Raw genomic sequence first — 17,867 nt, forward strand, 5'->3', positions numbered from 1 at the left:
ACCAAACATATCCCCAGCAAGATCATCAGGATGGGACCAAATGCTTCTTCTGAAGGGGGAGGGGGTGGCAAAAATTCAGTGGTGGCAGTTCTGGCTTCAGGAAGTCAGACTGAAAAGGATACCTAATAAAGGGGGAGTAAGGGGGGGCGTGGGGAATCAAAATTAGCTAAAAAGTATTTAGCAATCCTTCCTCTACCCAGAGAGAGCAGGGAGATAAGGGGGGGGGGGGGGAAGTCATCTGCTTACACACAGGGTCTCTATTTTTACACACACTTGTACACACAGCTAGATATAGTACATGTAAAAATATATGCTGTACATCTGCCCCCTTCCCCACCTGGGTGCTCCCAGGGCACCCTCTGCACCCTGCAGGCAGCTCTCCACGTGGGTAGGAATTCAATGTACAGGGAGTGCTCAGTGTATATGTGCATTATGTACACATACCTACAGCAGCAGCCAGCACCAGCTGCCTCTGCCTTCCTCTTTTGTACAAAACACAGGCCCTCCCCACCCTCCAACACTGTCAGGTTTTCCCCACCACCTCACAAGCCTTCCCCCACCTCCCCCAGCCCACTCTGAGACAGGTGACCCCCCTCAAGTGCAGCAGCTTCTTTCTCAACAAAGCAATTCAAAGAAAACCAAACCAAACCAAACCAAACCCCAAACCTAATTTTGTGAAGGGGAGGATAAAAAAAAAAAGAAGAATCCAAGTGAAGCAAATGAGAATCGTGCCCATGGCTGCTCTGTGATCCTTCAGCTCCCCTCCTATGCTGTGCCCCCTTCCCTTCCCTTCCCCCTTTGCCAGCTTATTGCACATTTGTGTCTGGGCTGCATTTCCACAGTCCTGCCTCGCATCCCACCCACCCTGCCAGCCTCTCACCCCAGTCAAACAGAGCAATACAAACCCCTCTGCCCATCTCCCTTCCCACCCATCCTCCCCCCACCCCAGCATCCCCATCCCAAGGGAAAAAACAAAAACAACAACCCCAAAGCCCCAGGCCCAGGAAGGTCAGCAGAGTGCCCCAGGAGCACCGACTGCCCAGATTCAAATGCAGTAAATGAAGCCATGCAAAGGGTGAGGGGCAGGGGGGAGAGAAAGGAAGCAGCAGGAGGAGAAAATAAAGGATGATAAGGAAGAACAGAACCGAGGAGGCGGAGGAGGAAGAACACAGCATGGCAGAGTGCTCAAGGCTTCGTGTTTTCTTGTCCTCTTCTTGTAAACAAGCCCAGTGCTTCTCACCAGGGAGGAGGAGGAGTGGAAAGGCTGAAGGTCCAAGGCGAGGGGCTGGAGTCTCCAGGAGGTCTTGTTCAGTCCATTCAGCAAACACCACAGCCAGGGAGAGAAAACCAAACCAGGGAGAGGTTTGGTTGTTGTTGTTGGGGGTTTTTTGTCCTTTTTTTTGTCCTTTTTCTCTTTTGTCCTTTTTTTTTCCTGTCCTTTTTTTTTTTTTTGTCCTTTTTTTCGTTGTTGTTGTTCGTTTGTCCTTTTTTTGTTATTTTGTTTGTTTTGTTTAAAATCTTCATTACTTAAAGCTGAGAGAAAAAAAAAAAAAAAAAAAAGAACGAAAAAAGCAAACCACCCCAAAACCAACCCAAAAAAAACCCAAAACGAAGCCAGCTCGGGGGAGCCCCTCCGGGGGATGGCTGCATCGTCTCTGCGCTGCCTAGCAGAGAGAACCTTTCGTATGTGTGTGTGGGGTGGGCTCGGTGGGTTCGGCTGTTTGGAGCTCCTGGCAGGGCTCCCCCCGGCCCCCGGGGTGGTGGCGGCGCTCACAGCCGGGTCTGTGCCTCGGGCACGTAGATCTCGATGCTGTCGGCGCTCTCCGTGGCCGAGTTCTGCCGCACCGAGGCTGCCCTCTTGGCGGCCATCAGCCGCTTGCGAGCCTCCTGCCGCTGCTTGTCGCCCTCGGAGGCTTTGTCCCGGGTCAGCTGCGATTTGGCCTTGGCCGGCTTCTTTGGCACGGGAGGGGGGGGTTTCTTCTCTTCCTTTTAGGGAGACAGTAAGGAAAAGCCCCAACAGAAAATAAAAATGCAGGTGGCAGGGAGCCGGGCAGGGTGCTGGGGGCAGGGGGTTGGGGTCTGGGGCTCCAGGCTGGGCTCTGCCCACACCCTCTGGGATCTTATCAGGAATTCTGGGCAAGGAAAATTGGATTTCAGAGCATCCCAGAATGGGTTGGGTTGGAAGGGACCTCAAAGTTCATCCATCTCCAACCCCTGCCATGGGCAGGGACACCTCCCACCAGCACAGCTTGCTCAGGGCCTCATCCAGCCTGGCCCTGAACACCTCCAGGGAGGGCACAGCCACAGCCTCCCTGGGCAACCTGTGCCAGTCTCTCCATCCTCACTGGAAAGAATTTCTTCCTGATCCCCACTCTCCCCTCTCCCAGCTCAAAGCCATTCTCCCTCATCCTGCTACTCCCAGCCCTTGTCCAGAGTCCCTCCCCAGCTCTCCTGAAGCCCCTCCTCAGACACTGAAAATCAGTTCCCCAGCTTCTAGCAATGTGCCAGGTCTGCACTTCATGGCACAGAGCCTTCCACAGACTACAGCCAGCCCAGCTCCAGCTCTGAGCACAGCCCAGGCAGCACCAAGGCTGAACTGCATCAACATGTTCAGAGCCAGGCCCAGGGGCAGAGCCTGTGCTGCACCCTCCAAAGGTTCCAGCAGGTGTTTTTGGTACTCCTCAGGCACCAGGAGCAGTTCACAGCCACCATACAGTGCTTGTGACACTAGAGGCCTCTGTGTCCCTGCTTCAAGCACACACTCCCCACCCTCCCCCCTCCATCCAGGTGCTTTCTGCCCTTGGACCAAACTGTTTCCACTCTTCTCAAGGAATGGCTTCAGTGCACAGCAAGGCCATGAGACTGCACTGCACAAGTGCAAGGTGGCAAAACCCCAGAGATCTCCTGTGTGCAGACAGAAAGAAACCTCAGGAGCCCAGAAAGCCTGTGAGGTGCTCTGCCCACTCCCCACGGCCCCACACTCACCTTTCTCTCCGGTGTCTCTGCCAACTGCCAGCTGTTAGCTTTCAGGTGGTACAGCTCATCAAACTTCATGCTGATGTCTTCAATGGACAGCTGCAGGAGATCCCAAAACCCAGCTAAGTCCTGGGCTGTGGGTCTGGGATTGGCATTAGGGTTCTAGAAAGGAAACCAGAAGCTTTCAGAAAGGATGCACAGCATTCCACATGGCTTGCATGGCACCCCTGGCACTACCTGCCTGGCAGCTGGGGTGCCAGGAGCCCCAGGGGACACCAGCCCTAACCATGCACACATGAGCCAGCAGTGAGCACTGCAGCCCAGAGAGCCAAGCAGAGCCTGGGCTGCAGCAGGAGAAGTGTGGCCAGCAGGGCCAGGGAGGGGATTCTCCCCCTCTGCTCCACTCTGCTCAGACCACACCTGGAGCTCTGTGTCCAGGTCTGGAGCCTCTGTTCCAGGAAGGATCTGGAGGTGCTGGAAGGTGTCCAGAGAAGGGCCATGAGGAGGAGCAGAGGGCTGGAGCTGCTCTGCTCTGGAGACAGCCTGAGAGAGTTGGAGTTGTGCAGTCTGGAGAGAAGGCTCCCAGGAGACCTTCTTGTGGCCTTGCAGGGTTTGAAAGGGACTCCCAAGAAAGCTGGGGAGGGACTTTTGAAGGTGTCAGGGAGTGATAGGAGTGGGCGGGATGGAGCAAAACTGGAAGTGGGGAGATTCAGATTGGATGTCAGGAGGAAATTCTTCCCCATGAGGGTGGTGAGAGCCTGGCAGAGGTTGCCCAGGGAGGTGGTGGAAGCCTCATCCCTGGAGGTTTTTGCAGCCAGGCTGGATGTGGCTGTGAGCAACCTGCTGTGGTGTGAGGTGTCCCTGCCCATGGCAGGGGGTTGGAGCTGGCTGAGCCTTGAGGTCCCTTCCAGCCCTGACAGTTCTGTGGCTGTATGATGCCATCATTTCCAGCCACAGCTCAGGAAGCAGAGCTCCTGACTGCTACAGGAGCCTGAACCACCACCCTGCCAAAGCCACTCTCTCTGTGGCAGAAAGCAAAGGCTCCCAGCCCCCCAGGCCTGCCCCAGCCAGCACTCAGCCCACAGCAGCAGCCCCAAGGGAAGGTCTCCAACATGGGATCCAGAGCTATACAGCTGTGGTTTCTTGCACAGGGTTCCTGGTTCCAGGGTGGATGATGGGAATGGACACAGCAGAATGCAGAGCACAGCTCTGACAGTTGGCTGCCACTGCAGAGCAACCCAAAGGAGGCAACAGAGCCTTCAGCAGCAAAATTATTACATGCCCCCCAAGCAACCTTAAGCATCAGCATTGCTTAGGGGAAGGTTGAAGCTGAAGCTTTTTCCAAGGACGGAGTTTTCCCAGTCCTGAGACATCTGAGCTGCCACCCTAGGATTGTCTCAGGAGAGCATGGGATCAGCTCTGAGCAGCAGGGACAAAGCTGAAAGGGAGGCCTCAGCACGAAGCTCCATTGACAGCCTGGCAGCTTGAGGCATTGCTGCTCAGCACTCAGCCAACAGATGCTCAGCACTTCACCCCCTCCTCCTTCCTGAGCTTCTCTAAGGTTTTTCTTTGCAGGCAAAGGGGAATCCCCCTCTGAGGAAGTGTGCAAAGTCCAGACCATGCTAAAGCAGGAGGGGAAAAACCAACCAGAGATTGCCACCTGTGTCCAGGTGTGCCCTGCTCAGTTCTCAGCAAGGTCAAACCTTTGCAGTACCTGATCACAGCTCCCAGATGTTAGGGGTTGGAAGGGACCTCTGGAGATCTTCCAGTCCAACCCCCTGCCAGAGCAGGAGCACAGAATCCAGCACAGGTCACACAGGAACACATGCAGACAGGGCTGCAAAGGCTCCACAGAAGGAGACTCCACAACCTCTCTGGGCAGCCTGCTCCAGGGCTCTGTCACCCTCACAGTGCAGAAGTTCCTCCTCATGTTGAGCTGGAACCTCCTGTGCTGCAGTTTCCATCCATTGCTCCTGGTCCTATCCCAGGGTGCAGCTGAGCAGAGCCTGTCCCTGTCCCTTCCCTCCTGAGCCCCAGCCCTCAGCTATTGATAGACATTGATCAGATCCCTCTCAGCCTTCTCCTCTCCAGGCTGAACACCCCCAGGGCTCTCAGCCTCTCCTCCCCAGGCAGTCTCCAGTCCCTTCAGCATCCTTGGAGCCCTCCCTTGGACTCTCTCCAGCAGATCCCTGTTCCTCCTGAACTGGGGAGCCAGAACTGGATGCAATATTCCAGGTGAGGTCTCAGCAGGGCAGAGTAGAGGGGGAGGAGAACTTCCCTGGATCTGCAGAGCACACTCTGCTGAATGCAGCCCAGGGTCCCATTGGCCTTCTTGGCCCCAAGGGCACATCCTTGTCCCCAGGGAGGGACCATCCTGTTCTAGCAGCACAGCATGTCTGGGGAAGCACAGCAGACTTCTCAGACATCCAGGGGCAAAGCCTCAGGGGTTCACCTCAGAAAGGCCTCAAGAAGTGAGCAGCAGGAGGCAGCCTGCAGCCACACAGCATAGAATAGAATCATAGAACCATAGAATCATAGAATCAGCCAGGCTGGAAGAGATCCTCCAAGATCCTCCAGTCCAACCTATCACTCAGCCCTAAGCAATCAACCAGACCATGGCACCAAGTGCCTCATCCAGGCTTCTCTTGAACATCTCCAGGGATGACTCCACCACCTCCCTGGGCAGCACATCCCAATGGGCAATCACCCTCTCTGTGAAGAACTTCCTCCTAACATCCAGCCTAGACCTCCCCTGGCACAGCTTGAGACTGTGTCCCCTCCTTCTGCTGCTGGTTGCCTGGGAGCAGAGCCCAACCCCCACCTGGCTACAACCTCCCTTCAGGTAGTTGTAGACAGCAATGAGGCTCCTGAGCCTCCTCTTCTCCAGGCTGAACATCCCCAGCTCCCTCAGCCTCTCCTCACAGGGCTGTGCTCAACCCCTCCCCAGCTTTGCCCTTTTCTGGACATGTTCCAGTACCTCAACATCTCTCTTGAACTCAGGAGCCCAGAACTGGACACAGGACTCAAGGTGTGGCCTGACCAGCAGCACTCCTGGGTCACACTTCACACTCAAGTGTGCTCAGCAGGCCCTGCTCAGGTCAGCAGAACTCCCCTGTGCTCAGGTCAGGAGCAGCAGCAGGAATTGCAAGCACTCATCCCTGAGCAGAGCCAGCCCAGGAGCTGCCTGTGCAGAGGAGAGGTTGAAGCCTGCAGCCTCCCAGTGCTCAGCTGCTGTGTCCCATCAGCGCTCAGCCCTCGTGGCCTGGAGCTCAGGCTGCCCTGGGTTGTCTGCACAGTGGCACAAACCTGTCCATACCTGCTCAGGGGCCTGGTATGCTGCTGAAACACACAACCCCCTCCCTAAACCCAGGGGAAACACAGCCAGACTCACCAAGTTCTGCTCACAGAGGCCATGGAACTGCTGGAACTTCTGTGACATTAGTAACTGTGCACTGCCCACTGCACTCAGGACTTTTCCTAAGACTGTGGAGAATGAAAAACAAAGCAGAAACATAGCTCAGTGGAAGAGACTGAAGTGGAGTGCTTGTGGAGCAAAGAACACTCTTGGCTCATTAGAAAAGGACTTCCAGAGGTCCCCAAGGAACTCCAATGTTCTCAGAGAAAGCTGTACCCAAGGTACAACCTACCTCTGCCTTCCCCATCTCTCACTGCTCCTTCCAGAGCAGGTCAAAAGCAGGCCAGACCAAGAACACCACCTCAGAGGTGGCCTTCAGCCCCTTAGCCAGACCCCCAGCACCATCTCAGCAGGGGCTGCTGCCACCTTGCCCTTCCACTCCTGCACCAGGGGAAGGCAGCAAGAGCTGGACTGCCCCCAGCCTCCCTTTCCCAGGTTGGGCTTTCCATACCCAGGCCTCCCTGCTGCTCTCAGGGGGCTTTCAAAAGAAGGCAACCTTCCTCTGCCTCCTGCAGGAAAAACAGGGCAGGGGCTTTGCCCTCCCCCAGGCACAGCTGAGCCCCCGAGTGCAGCCATACCACCAGCAGGGGGCAGCAGGGCCCCGCAGTCCTGAGTGGCCACAGATCTCGGGGGGACAAGTGTGAGGTGGGCTCCCTCCATGCCCACCACGGAGGGCACAGATCCATCTCCTAGGAGGTCACAGATGCAATGCCACACTGCTCTGGGTGCCTTTTCTTGCCACAGGCAAAACAAGGGTATCTCCTGGGGCAGGGAGAGCCCTGGCACTGCCTGTCCAGCCTGGCAGCCAGGGCAATAGGATTAGGGATTAGCTGCCCCAAGCCCTGCAGGGCCAGGGAGCTCTAATGGAGCCTGACCACCATTTCACCTGCCTCAGGTGTTAACAGAAATAAACCCCAGCCAGACTCAGCACAGAGGCCTTGCCCTCTGCTGCCCACTCACCCCCTTCTGTCCCTCTGACTGCAGGAGCAGCTCAGTTCCCGCCAGCTCACTGGAAAAGAGTGGAACAAGGCCAGCTGAGGCTGAGCCGAGGGACATCAGGTGGCCTCCTGCTCCCTGTGGTGTGCTCAGCACAGAGTCACTGCAGCTCTTTGCTGTGAAGTGGGCACGTGCCCACTCACTCAGCAGGTCAGCCAGCTCAGTCCTGTGCTCTCTGCCCCACTGCCAGCCCAGCTCTCACCTGCACACCTGAGTGCAAGGGGCTGGGCAGGGACAGAGATCCCACAGCCTCCCTGAGAGCAATCCCTGCTGGCAGTGTGGGACGCTCAGAAGCTGCAGCCTGCCCTGCAGGCCTTGCATGCTGCACCCCAGCATCACTTCTTACCTGCTGCCCCCTCCCCCACTAACAGAAGCTCCTTGGCCCAAGCCTGGCAGCTCCCAGCGGGGGCTGCCAGCGGTTCAGCCGTGCAAAGCTGACCCAGCCCTTGGTGTCAGCCCCTTGCCCAGGGAGGGGCTGCCCTGCAGGGGCTGCCAGCAGGCACCCACCTTCCTCAGAGAGGTTGTTCTCTTTGGTCTCCTGGTCCATCTGGCGGCACCAGCCCTCCAGCCGCTCCGTCTCCGCCTGCAGCAGCTTCAGGAACCAGAACCCATCCCTGCGGCAGGCCCCCGGCTGGGGGGGCTCCGAGGGGCAGCTGGAGGAGGTCTCGAGCCAGGGGTCGGGAGGAGGGAGAGAGGAAGGCTCCAGGGCCGGGTCAGTGCTTTCTCCATAGGAGAGGTTTCTCTTGACCTGCGAGGGCTTGGCCGGCTGCCTGGCAGCCGCATCAGCGCCCAGGGAGTTGCTGTGCTGGGGGCACTCGGCCAGGCCTCTCTCAGATGCTTTGCAGCTGGAGCTGTTGGGGTCCTGCGTGTCAGAGTCTGTGTCCTGCTTGGAGGACATGCTGCGGGAGTGGCTGCTCCTGCGGGCACCAGGGGCACAGGGTCAGCAGCAGGGCACAGCCTGCCCGGCCTCACACACACACACACACACACAGAGCCTCTGCTGCCTGCCCCTGGCATGGACTGTCCCTGGCATGGGGATGCCCTGCCCTGCCCACACCCAGGCACACCACAGCTGAGCAGAGAGGGAGGAGACTGCTCCCTGCAGCAGGCTGCTGACAGGAGGGGCTGAGGGGCAGCTCCAAGCACAGCAGGCACTGGGCTGCACACACAGCTGGCACTGGGTTGTACATACAGCTGGCACTGGGATTACACACACAGAGCTGGCACTGGGTTGCACACACAGCTGGCACTTGGGTTGCACACACAGCTGGCACTGGGTTGTACACACACAGCTGGCACTGGGATGTACACACAGAGCTGGCACTGGTGTTGCACACACAGCTGGCACTGGGTTGCATACACACAGCTGGCACTGGGATGTACACACAGAGCTGGCACTGGGTTGCACACACAGCTGGCACTGGGTTGCACACACACAGCTGGCACTGGGTTGTACACACAGCTGGCACTGGGGTTACACACACACAGCTGGCACTGGGTTGCACATACAGCTGGCACTGGGGTAGCAGACACACAGCTGGCACTGGGTTGCAGACACAGCTGGCACTGGGGTTACACACACACAGAGCTGGCACTGGGGTTGCACAAACAGCTGGCACTGGGGTCACACACACAGAGCTGGCACTGGGCTGCACACAGATCTGGTATTGGGGTTGTGACACACAGTTGGCACTGGGCTGCACACACACAGCTGGCACTGGGTTGCACACACAGCTGGCACTGGGCTGCACACACGCAGCTGGCACTGGGTTGCACACACGCAGCTGGCACTGGGTTTTACACATAGCTGGCACTGGGGTTGCACACACAGAGCTGGCACTGGGCTGCACACACAGAGCTGGCACTGGGGTTGCACACACGCAGCTGGCACTGGGGTTGCAGACACACAGCTGGCACTGGGTTGCAAACACACAGCTGGCACTGGGGTTGCACACACAGAGCTGGCACTGGGGCTCCCAAACTGCCTGGGTTTGGCTGCTTTCACAACCATCTCCGTGGCAGCAGCTGTGTGCAGTGGGGGAACTGCTCTCCAGGGGCCCTCACTCACCACCACTCATGCTGGAACAGAGCAGGGGAACAGTAGAAGTAGGGGCAGCAGAAGTGGGGGGCAGCAGAAGTGGGGGCAGTGCAGGTGCCAGGAGAGGAAGCTGGCAGCCCCTCGAGCCCTTCACTTACCGCCACTCGTCCTCTACCTGCACCCCGATGGACTGGAACTTGGTGGCTGCTGGAGGAGGCTCCTCTTTTACTACTGGCTGGAGGCAGTCAACCTGAGGGGACACAACCAGGCACAGAGCACCACAGGCACTCACTGCTGGCACTGCCACCTGCAGGGCAGGGCTGCTGCACACACTGCCTGCTGGCACCACCCCTGCTGCAGCCTCAGCTCCCCAGGGGCTCAGCTCGGGCTGCATCCTGCCAGGCTGCTGCCAGCTGTCAGCTCTGCCCCCCAGCACTCTGCCCCCCAGCACTCTGCCTGGCTGTGCCATGCTGGGGAGGGGCTGTGCCTTCTTCAGGGGGTAGCTGTGTGCATGGACCCAACACAGGCAACAGCCAGCAGGTTCCAGAGAGGGGAGGGAGCTGAGGTGAAGGCTGGCAGCTAAGCCCAGCATCCTCTCCCCCAGGGACTGACCCCCTGACCCCCTCCACTGCTCTGCAGCAGGGGGGCTTAGGAGGTGTGAGGCAGGAAATGCAAAGCATGGGGCAGGAAAGGAGGAGGATAAGGCAGACACAGCCTGCCCAGCTCAGCATCCTGTCCAGCTCAGCATCCTGCCCAGCTCAGCTCCCTGCCCAGCTCAGCTCCCTGCCCTCCAACCAGCCCTGCCCCTCACTGCCAGGGGCACTTCAAAGCCAGCCCTGCTTGAAAGCTGGTGGAGAACCTGCTGGGCTCTGAAGGAGCCTTGGGGAACCTGCTGAGCACACACAGGTGGGGGCTGAAAGCTCAGAGCCTGTATTTGGGTTTGCCCAAGGCCCTCTCTCCAGGCACCAGCCTGCAGCACCTGGCCAGAAGTGCTCCCAGCAGCTGGCATCCTCTAGCTGGGGACTCTGTCCACAGGGAGAGGGCACAGCTGCAGATGGCTGCTGTGTTCACACTGCTCCAAGGCTGCTCCTCTCACTACATCATTCACAGCTCATTTCAACCCACTGCCAGAGCTAAATGCTTCCAGCAAGAGAAGCAGCAGCCTGCTGGGAATGGTGGGCAGCAAAGCCTTGCTCTCTCCTGCCTGCTGCCCTAGGATCATTTGGCACTGCAGCAGCCACACTGCATGGAATTTCAAGTAGGAGACACCTTTGGGAGAAAACTGTCCCTGGACCCATGATGGGGCCCCAAGGTGAGGCTGGACAGGGCTTTGGGCAGCCTGGTGTAGTGGAGGATGGCCCTGCTGACTGCAGGGGTTGGGCTGGGTGGCCTTGGGGGCTCCCTTCCAACCCAGACCATTCTGTGATTCTATGATGTCAAATAAGAGAGTACGGAGCACAGGCAGAGGAGCAGCCAAGGGCCTCCTTGAAGGGAGTCCTCCAGTTGAGGTGGTCCCAGTGCCACTTACATCATGCTGGTGCTCTCTGACCTGCCAGGGAAAGCTACTGCTGCATCCCAGCCCTGGGCAGGCAGAGAGCCTCTCCTGCTGCGAGTGAGGTCTGGGCAGACAGGGAGGCAGAGAGCTTCTCCTGCTGCTCTGAGGGAGTTTGGGGCAGGCAGGGAGGCAGACAGCTTAGGCAGAGAGCTTCTCCTGCTGCTCTGAGCTCGCTCAGGGCACCTCCAGTCACTCTGCTGCCTGGGTGGGGAGGGGTCAAGGCCATTCCTCAGTGGGGGAACAAAGGATGCCATACTTGGATTCCTATGGATGAGAGCTTCCTCTTGGGGACGTTCTCCACCTTGGGCTCCTCGCTGGTCAGAGTCCCTTTGTCACTCTTCAGAGTGGCATTTTTCTGAGGTAACTCCGGGGTGTCCCTGGGCGGGGCGGCGCCGCTGCCCCGCGTCACGCTGGGGGTCCTGGTGCTGTCCAAGCTGTCGGAGGAGTTGCTGAGCCCTGACTGGCTGGTGACCTCGCTCTTGGGGTCCTGGCTGTCCAGGTAGGTGTCCTGCGCCGACTCGGTGCTGCTCTGCACCGTGACGGAGATGAACGGCTTGGAGGTGGTCCGGGGCGGCACGGGAGGCGGAGTCTTTTTATATGCCACTAGGCATGATGAACCTGCAGGGGGGCGTGGGGAGGGGAGTGCAGGAGGCAGGAGGACAGGACGGGGGGAAAGAGAGGTAGAGTGGAAGAGAGAGAGAAGGCAGGTCAGTCACCAGGGCCGCGGCGGGAGGCGGGGATGCAGGCACAGCCTCCAGCAGGCAGCTCCCGTCGGGAACCCGACCCCAAGCGCCAGGGAAGCAGAAGGCAGAGCCAGAGCTAGCTTGCCAAGGGAGGCAGGAGGAACACCATGGCGTGGGACAGGCTGCAGATGGAGAAGAGGCAGAGGAAAGCCTCCCAGGAATGCTACAGGCTGTGGCAGCAGCTGGAAGCCTCCAGGCTGGGGAGTTGCTCTTGGGTTAAGCCCTAAGGGGAAGTGTCCTGGTACGGCCACGGGGCTCGGCAGGGTGTCCCAGCAGGTGCCAGCCTTCAGGGTCGGGGCCAGCGTGGTGGGGGTTGGTCCTACAGAAAGGGAAAGAAGCCAGGAAGGTTGTTAGATGCTGAGGGCAGGAAGAGACATTGCTGAAGTACCCTAAGAACCCAACCGCAGGAGCATGGCACCTGCATGGCACAGCCAGCAGAGGCTGTGCAGCGACATGGCACCTGCATGGCACAGCCAGCAGAGGCTGTGCAGGGACATGGCACCTGCACGGCACAGCCAGGCTGTGCAAGAGCATGGCACCTGCATGGCACAGCCAGCAGAGGCTGTGCAGGAGCATGGCACCTGCATGGCACAGCCAGGCTGTGCAGGAGCATGGCACCTGCGTGGCACAGCCAGCACAGACTGTGCAGGAACATGGCACCTGCATGGCACAGCCAGTCTGTGCAGGAACATGGCACCTGCATGGCACAGCCAGCAGAGGCTGTGCAGGAACATGGCACATGGGCAGGGATCACAGAGGAGCACCTGCAGGAGCAGATGGCAGCAGTGGCCTCATCCTGCCCACGGTGTGTGGCAGGGTGGCAGTCCCTTAGTGAATGCCAATGCACAAGGTGGGTGCTGCAGCAGCTCTGCCCAGCCCCTGAGGCTGCAGTCCTGCTCCAGCTGCTGCCACAGAGCCTTCCTCACCTGCCAGTGCCAGCCCTGTGTCGGTGCTGTGGGAGGCTCTGCTGGTGCCAGGGCTGCCACCCTCCTTGTTCTGCTCCAAGCCATGGTTGTTGGCTCTGCAGCACAGGGCTCCTGCCCTCCAGCCCCTGCCCACTTTCCCCTAACCCCTGACATGCAGATGCTGCAGGCACCAGCACAGCCCTCAGGGCACCAACCTGGCTCTGCAAAGCCAAACCCCAGGGGCTGCCACTGCCTCAGCTCCCCTGCTCCAGTGCCTGTTCCCTGAGCTGGGCCAAGGTCTGCCCTTCCAGCTGCTGCACTGCTCCCCTGACCAGTGCCACACAGGAGCTGCCTACAGCCCTGCTGCCCCCATGCCAGGTACCCAGCTGGCACAGACCCAGACCAGTGCCATTAACCACCACACATAATGAAGCCTTCACCACTTCCACCCCAAAGGAGCCACCAAGTGCTGCACCAGGTTAGAGCTCAGTCCTGCCTGTCAGAAACCCTCTGACCCCTCAGGCACCAGGAGGAGCAGGGCCCTGCTGCTTCCCAGCGCCAGCACTGCCCCTGTGCCCTGGCAGCTCCCAGCAGGGCACCTTCAGGACAGTTGGACACAACCAGTCCTGGCTCAGCCCAACCAGCTGCCTTCTGCTCCCTGTAGAACTGCAGCAGTTAATGGAGAAGCATCACAGGAACCTGCTTAAGGGGATGCAATCATTTGGGAACTGGGACTGGCATGGCAACGGCAGCTTCAGCTGAGCCTCCCAGCAGCTCCTCTTCCTCCCTCTGTCTGCTCTGGAGGCTGCCCACGCTTGCCGGGCACCCAGGAAGGGTGTCCCAGCTGCCTCAGGCTCCACTGGGCTCAGAGCTGGTACCAAGCATCCCTGGGAGCCCGACTGTTCCCTGCAGGGACACTGCACAGCTGCTGCAGGAGCCTCCCTGGCAGCATCTCAGGGGCCTGCATTTACACCCCCCGAGCCTCCCACAGCAACAGCTCAACTTCCACTTCAGAGGAGGAACCACCCTGCCTGCCACTGCCCAGGGCCTCTGTCCTTCCCCAGGGAGGCTGCCCAGCCCCAGCCCAGCAGCTGCCCAGGGTGCCCTGCCACCCAAGAGCAGCTGCTCCCTGCATGGCAGGGGTGTGGTGGCTCTGCTGGCAGGGTGCCAGTGGCACAGCTCAGGTTTCCCAGCTGGTGTTTACCCCCGGGGGCTGTCATGGGACTGGGAAAGCACAATCGATGGCTGGCTGCTATTGAGCACTGCAGCAGGGAGGGCAGCACACAGGCAGCAGTGTCCTGGGGAAGATCGATGGTGCTCAGGGTCAGTCCTGATCCAAACCCATCCTTCCACCTACCCACAGGCAGTGTGGGCACAGTTTGTGCTGCTCTATACACGGGGGTGGGGGCTGCAGCCTGCCCTGGTCTTGCCCTTGAGGGTCCCCTGGGGCCATCCAGCTCAGCTGAAGAGCAGAGATGGTGCTGGGGGGCAGTCACAGCACCCACAGCTAAAGGCCTCTGCCAATAGAGAGAGCCAGAGCTGGGGACTCTGCCAGCTGACTGAAGGCAGCACGAAGAGGCCAGCAGCCTTGGAGAGCTGGGGGTGCTTTAATTACTGCAGCTGCTAATGAACCCCAGAGCCCTCCCACCACAGCCCAGGGGGCTCCCAAGCCACCCCGAACCTGAGAGGCTTTCAAGAGCAGCAGTGGAGTAATCCCCCCTGGAGCAGCCTGCCCTGCCCCCTTCTCACAGCCCTGAACTCCCTCTCAGTGTTTCTGGCAGCTGTGGTCAGAGCCAGGGCAGTGAGGGAGCCCAGGGCACCCCAGGCTTTGTGCAGGAGATGCCAGCAGCACATCACTGGGCACAGCTGGCAGGCACCAGGCTGAGCCTCACCAGCCTGGAGCACTCCAGGTGCTGATTGGAGCCCTCCAAAGGGCTACAGCTCGGGGTTCAGTCTGCTCTTATTGCTGTATGGAATTGTTTGGGTAGGAGAAGCCTTCTGAAATCATCCAGTCCAACATCAACCTCACCATGGCCACCAAAACATGTTCCAAGAGCCACAGCCACAGGCTTCTGGAACACCTCCAGGGATGGGGACTCCACCACCTCCCTGGGCAGCCTGTGCCACTCTTGCAGCAAGGAAAATTTTCCTCCTCTCCAACCTAGCCCTCCCCTGGCACAATTTCAGGCCATTTCCTCTCCTTCCATCACCTGATCCCAGGGAGAAGAGCCCAACCCCAGCTCTCAGGGAGCTGCAGGCAGCAGTGAGCTCTGTAGGAGGCCGCTGAGGAGCAGGCAGGCAGTGGGGCAGGCACACAGCTGGTGCTGCAGAGCCATCAGCTCAGCCTGCTGGTGCCACACTTCCAAGGGCTGTGGGAGAAGAGGGAAGGTAGAAGCTTTGCTTAAGCTTCCAGCTTTGCAGCTGGAGGCTCCTCCTGCTCCTGGGATCTCCCCTGGTTGCTGGAACTCCCAACTGTGCTGTGGGTGCCTGGTTCTGGGGGCAGGGATGGCTGTTGATAGGCCTCCCTGGGGAGTTATTTCTAGCAAGCTGCTTGTTTCCAAATTACTCTTCCCTGTGACATTACCTTGCTGCTCCCAGGGGCTCAGGCAGTGCCCAGGGGTGCAGCAGGCACAGGAGCAGAGCTGCCCTGACCTTGAGACCAGCTGGCACCCTCTGATCCTCTCCTGCCAGAGAGCCAAGACTTTGCTTCTTGGAAGACTACACCCAGGAGTCATAAAAGAAAATAAAATCCAGTGCTGCCTTAAGAGGCTCAGACACCACCAGGCTGAGCTCACCTGCTCAGGACCTGCTCAGGACCTGGCAGCACTGCTGGGGCTGGTGCCAAGGTGTTTGGGTTTAGATCTAAATGTCACCACTGTGTGTGTCCGGCACCAAGTGCTGCCTGCAATCATTCCAGAGACTTCAAGGACCTCTTCAGTCCATCCTCATGTTTGCTAACCCTGAAGGCTCCAAGCCACAGAGCCATTTGCTGCCCTGCAACACACCAGCAAGGCTCAGCCAGCTCCCAGCTTTCTCCATGGGAAGAGCTGCAGCCATGAGCTCAGCTCCTCATGCACAGGGCAAGGTGCTCTGCACTCCTCTCTGCTGCTGCAGGACATCATTTGGAAGCACCCAGCCAGGGACAGCCACCAGCACCCTGCAGCCAGGCAGTGCCAGCATCACCTTGTCCTGCTGGCATGTCTCTGGGCTTGTGTTTGCCACAGGGGTCTCCCAGATGGAAGGAGCTGACTCAGAGGCAGCTTTCACCAGCCAAGGCGACTGGCACAGCCACACTGCCAGCAGCCTGAGCTCTGATTTCCATCAGCTGAACACCACTTGAAGCGGGAAGCTGTAAGGAGCTGCAGGATGCTCCTGAGATCACCAGAGATCTTCATTGATTTGTTATGGTTTGCAGCAATCACTTTGGGCCTCATCCTTCTGCTAAGGATTGTTTCCAGCTCTTACAGCCCCCCCTCCCCCCCCCAAGCTCTTCTCCAGTCTATGTGTGGCCTGTGTAAAACTGTCAGAGCATTCCACAGAGTGAAGGCTGAGGTCACGGAATGGCTCAGGTTGGAAAGGAGCTCATCCACTCCAACCTCCTGCCATGGGCAGGGACACCTCTTAGCCAGGCTCAGCTCTTCAAGGCTTCATCCAGCCTGGCCTTAAACCTGGGAGGAGGCAGCCACAGCCTCCCTGGGCAACCTGTGCCAGAGTCTCACCAGCCTGACACTGAAGAACTTCTTCCTCAGCTCCACTCTAACCCTGCTCTGCCTCAGCTTCAAACCATTCCCCTTGGTCTTGTCTCTGGACACCCTCAGGAGAAGTCCCTCTGCAGCCTTCCTGCAGGATCCCTTCAGGTCCTGGCAGGCAGCTCTGAGGTCCTCCTGGAGTCTTCTCTTCTACCACTTCTATCCTACCTGCATCACATTCCAGGGTGTGGAGGGATCCTGTCAAAATGGCATTTCAGGAATCACAGAACACAGCAGGTTCCACCCAGCTGCAGCCCAGGGTGAGCAGCTCACCCACCCTGCCCCAAGCTGCCTGCCTGGAGTCTGAGCATGCCAGAGTCCAGCAGGACCCTTCTGCAGGTCTCAGATAATCCAGAGAACAGCTCTGCTGCTTCCCCAGCTCCCCACAGCCCTCAGCTCTGCTGCTGACACAAGCCAGGTGCCAGAGCAGCCTCCTGAGCAGCAGCCCAGGGGAGAAGCACCACCAGTGCTGCTTGAACCCAGCCCCAGGGCAGCTCAGCTCCTGCTCCACACACCCAGCACCCCCTGGGGACTTCTGAAGGAGGTCGGTGGAGAATTTCAACCTTACACTGCCCTTAGACTGAGCTTTGGGGCCCAGCCCAGCTCAGGCAGCAGGCAGAGCTGCACCCCTGCAGCCTGCTTGGACCTGGGTGAGGCAGTGGCACCCAGCAGGCTGCAGCTCTGCCATCAGCCCACCAGCTGCAGCAGACACTCACTGCCAGGAATGTCTGCTGGGCCTGGGGTTCCTGGGCCTGGGGTTCCTGTCCCCAGCCCTCTCCACAAGCAATGGAAACCTTCTTGTGGCCTTCCAGGATCTGAAGGGGGCTCCAAGAAAGCTGGGGAGGGACTTTTGAGGGTGCCAGGGAGTGATAGGACTGGGGGGATGGAGCAAAACTAGAAATGAGGAGATTCAGATTGGATGTCAGGAAGAAATTCTTCCCCATGAGGGTGGTGAGAGCCTGGCAGAGGTTGCCCAGGGAGGTGGTGGAAGCCTCATCCCTGGAGGTTTTTGCAGCCAGGCTGGATGTGGCTGTGAGCAACCTGCTCTGGTGTGAGGTGTCCCTGCCCATGGCAGGGGGTTGGAGCTGGGTGAGCCTTGAGGTCCCTTCCAGCCCTGACAGTTCTGTGATTCTAGGGCTCACACCAGCGTCTGGACTCCCACCAGAAGCAAGAGCACCACAGGAACACCAGAGAGCACCAAGTCTCAGTGAGGGCAGGGGGTCTGCAGCAGGGACCAAGCAGAGAGGAGGGGCTGCAGGCTCAGCTCTCCCTCTGCAGCAGCTGGAGGCCAGACTCCTCATCCCCAGGCTGCAGCTCCCAGCAGCCATGGAAGACAAACAGACCTCCCCTCGAGCTGTACCCAGTTGACTTCTCCTGGCCCAAACAGCTCTGGGAGTGGCTGCTTCCCCTCCAAGGGAGGTAAGCAGAGGGAGGGGAGATGCCCTTCTTCCCACTGGCCTACTCTGGGAGCACCACACATGCCTGACCCA

The 17,867-nt window shown here is 59.1% G+C and overlaps 1 protein-coding gene across 3 annotated transcripts in view; it reads right to left on the bottom strand.

The window, feature by feature from the left end:
• Positions 1–1,770: 1,770 nt before the first annotated feature.
• The window catches only part of DLGAP4 (DLG associated protein 4), a 75,776-nt gene continuing 59,679 nt past the window's right edge, over positions 1,771–17,867 (bottom strand). For all 3 annotated transcript variants that reach the window (XM_054392114.1, XM_054392116.1, XM_054392115.1), the window contains 6 exons: positions 11,237–11,598; positions 9,584–9,675; positions 7,895–8,304; positions 6,368–6,459; positions 2,986–3,138; positions 1,771–1,986 (listed from right to left, as the gene is read on the bottom strand). In XM_054392114.1, coding sequence (XP_054248089.1) covers positions 1,771–1,986; positions 2,986–3,138; positions 6,368–6,459; positions 7,895–8,304; positions 9,584–9,675; positions 11,237–11,598 — 1,325 coding nt within the window. The remainder of the gene's footprint in view (positions 1,987–2,985; positions 3,139–6,367; positions 6,460–7,894; positions 8,305–9,583; positions 9,676–11,236; positions 11,599–17,867) is intronic.

Source organism: Indicator indicator, chromosome 24, assembly GCF_027791375.1.
Source record: "Indicator indicator isolate 239-I01 chromosome 24, UM_Iind_1.1, whole genome shotgun sequence".
In the NCBI taxonomy this organism is placed as follows: Eukaryota; Metazoa; Chordata; class Aves; order Piciformes; family Indicatoridae; genus Indicator; species Indicator indicator.